This window comes from Atta colombica, unplaced genomic scaffold (genome assembly GCF_001594045.1).
Source record: "Atta colombica isolate Treedump-2 unplaced genomic scaffold, Acol1.0 scaffold236, whole genome shotgun sequence".
Lineage (NCBI taxonomy): Eukaryota > Metazoa > Arthropoda > Insecta > Hymenoptera > Formicidae > Atta > Atta colombica.
The window spans coordinates 1,177,239-1,178,996 of record NW_017259334.1 but is presented as its reverse complement, the minus strand read 5'-3'; the positions used below and the strand labels follow the sequence as shown (position 1 = coordinate 1,178,996).

At 28.6% G+C, this 1,758-nt stretch overlaps 2 protein-coding genes across 2 annotated transcripts in view; one reads left to right on the top strand and one right to left on the bottom strand.

Annotated features, from left to right (window-relative positions):
* The window catches only part of LOC108688635 (mitochondrial import receptor subunit TOM20 homolog), a 2,097-nt gene extending 832 nt beyond the window's left edge, over positions 1–1,265 (top strand). The window contains exons 2-4 of the mRNA XM_018194977.1: positions 257–348; positions 754–927; positions 1,024–1,265. Coding sequence (XP_018050466.1) covers positions 257–348; positions 754–927; positions 1,024–1,068 — 311 coding nt within the window. The 3' untranslated portion in view covers positions 1,069–1,265. The remainder of the gene's footprint in view (positions 1–256; positions 349–753; positions 928–1,023) is intronic.
* LOC108688634 (porphobilinogen deaminase) overlaps positions 1–1,758 on the bottom strand; it is a 7,555-nt gene that overhangs the window by 622 nt on the left and 5,175 nt on the right. The gene's annotated exons all lie outside the window — the stretch shown is intronic.

Genomic DNA, 1,758 nt, shown 5'->3' with positions numbered 1-1,758 from the left:
TAATAAACATTTCTTATATTATTTTATATTATAATATAAGAATGTAATTAAAGAAAAATAAAGTACGAAAATATATACTAAAAAGATAATAAAATTAATGAATTGCATATGATAAAATTTATTTATACAAATAATCTATACTAAATGTCATCTTATTCCTTTTTCCTCTATATAACATTTTGTTGTGCCTCAAACTATAAAAAATATATAGTTCTTTCTTATTCTTTCTAAAAAAGATTTTATTTTTATTTCATAGGTAGAAAGGCTAAAAAGCAAGCGCAGAAAGCTTCCTCGAAGATGCCAGATTTGAGGGATCATGAATTGGTACAGAAATTCTTTCTGCAAGAGGTAAAACTTACTGTTACTTTGACTGTACCTAGCTTTAATCCTTCAAAATTTATTTAAACTTATTATTTAATAGCTTCTGCCTCCAAAGTGTAAGAAGGCAATACAACCAGATCATATCACAGATGATCATCAACTAACTTTTAAGTTCTTTGAAGAACTTAAAAGTTAATTGATTTAATCAAATTTGTCTTTTAATCACTGGAATGCGTAATCAGTGGTGCTCCTTAGTTTAAGATGCAATTGGAATTCTTAATTATATATGGAGTGTTACTTAAATGTAGGCAATATCCTGCATATGTCACATATATAAGGCACGGATAAAATCAAATCTGGATCCGCGGATTGCTAGTCCATAGACCAAGCCACGCCTCAAATGTATTTAAACATGTAATATATATTGTTTAGGTTCAACTTGGGGAGGAATTGCTGGCTTGTGGTGAAATAGATGGCGGAGTTGAGCATTTGGCTAATGCAGTAGCAGTCTGTGGACAGCCAGCCCAGTTGCTGACAGTTCTTCAGAAGACTCTGCCACCACCAATTTTCCAAATTCTGGTGCAGCGACTACCCGTTGTTGGCCAGGTACAAATTTTTTAATTAAAAAAAATATATTATTGAAATGAAAGATAGTAATAGTAATAGTAATAGTATTCTTTTTTTAAATTTGCTTTTTTACAGAAAATTGTATCGCAAACCCAAATGGCGGAGGAAGATGTTGAATAGAGGAATATAAAATTTTGTTGACAATACTTAAATAAAATCTGAAATTAGCAAAGAGTTTGCTCATCTTTGCACAATATGGCTGCGAATATAGTTTACATTTAGAAAATCCTACATTTGTACAATTCGTTGTCCCGTATTGAACTTCCATTTTTCTTAGTAGATGTATGTACCAACCGTATTAAAAATTTTTACAAATATTCATTATTTTATTTTGTCAAACGGATATATTTTAGTATCCGTTTATTTGAATAAAAGAAATTTTAATTGAACAGCGATTCTGACAATTTTTGACAAATGTAAAACATATAGTATTCTGATACCAAATCAAAAATTTAATTTCTCTTCAATGCTCCAATTACATTAATGTATGTTCTTGAAAAATATAAACATCTCTAAAATTTACATATAGCTTTAAACATTTTTGTGAAAAATATATATATTCGATACAAACATATTGCGTATTGCTAAAACAGTCGTAATTTTAATAGATTTAACATCAGGTATAATTGTCCTATCGCATTTTGTATGTAGTCACTATTTATATTGATTTTATATTCTATGAGAAATACTAATTTATCCTTATTCACATATCCTATTTTTATTAATAATATTTTTTTCTAAGAAGGAATTTTGTTTTTGTTGGTATGTATTATACACACACACACACACACACACACACACACACACACA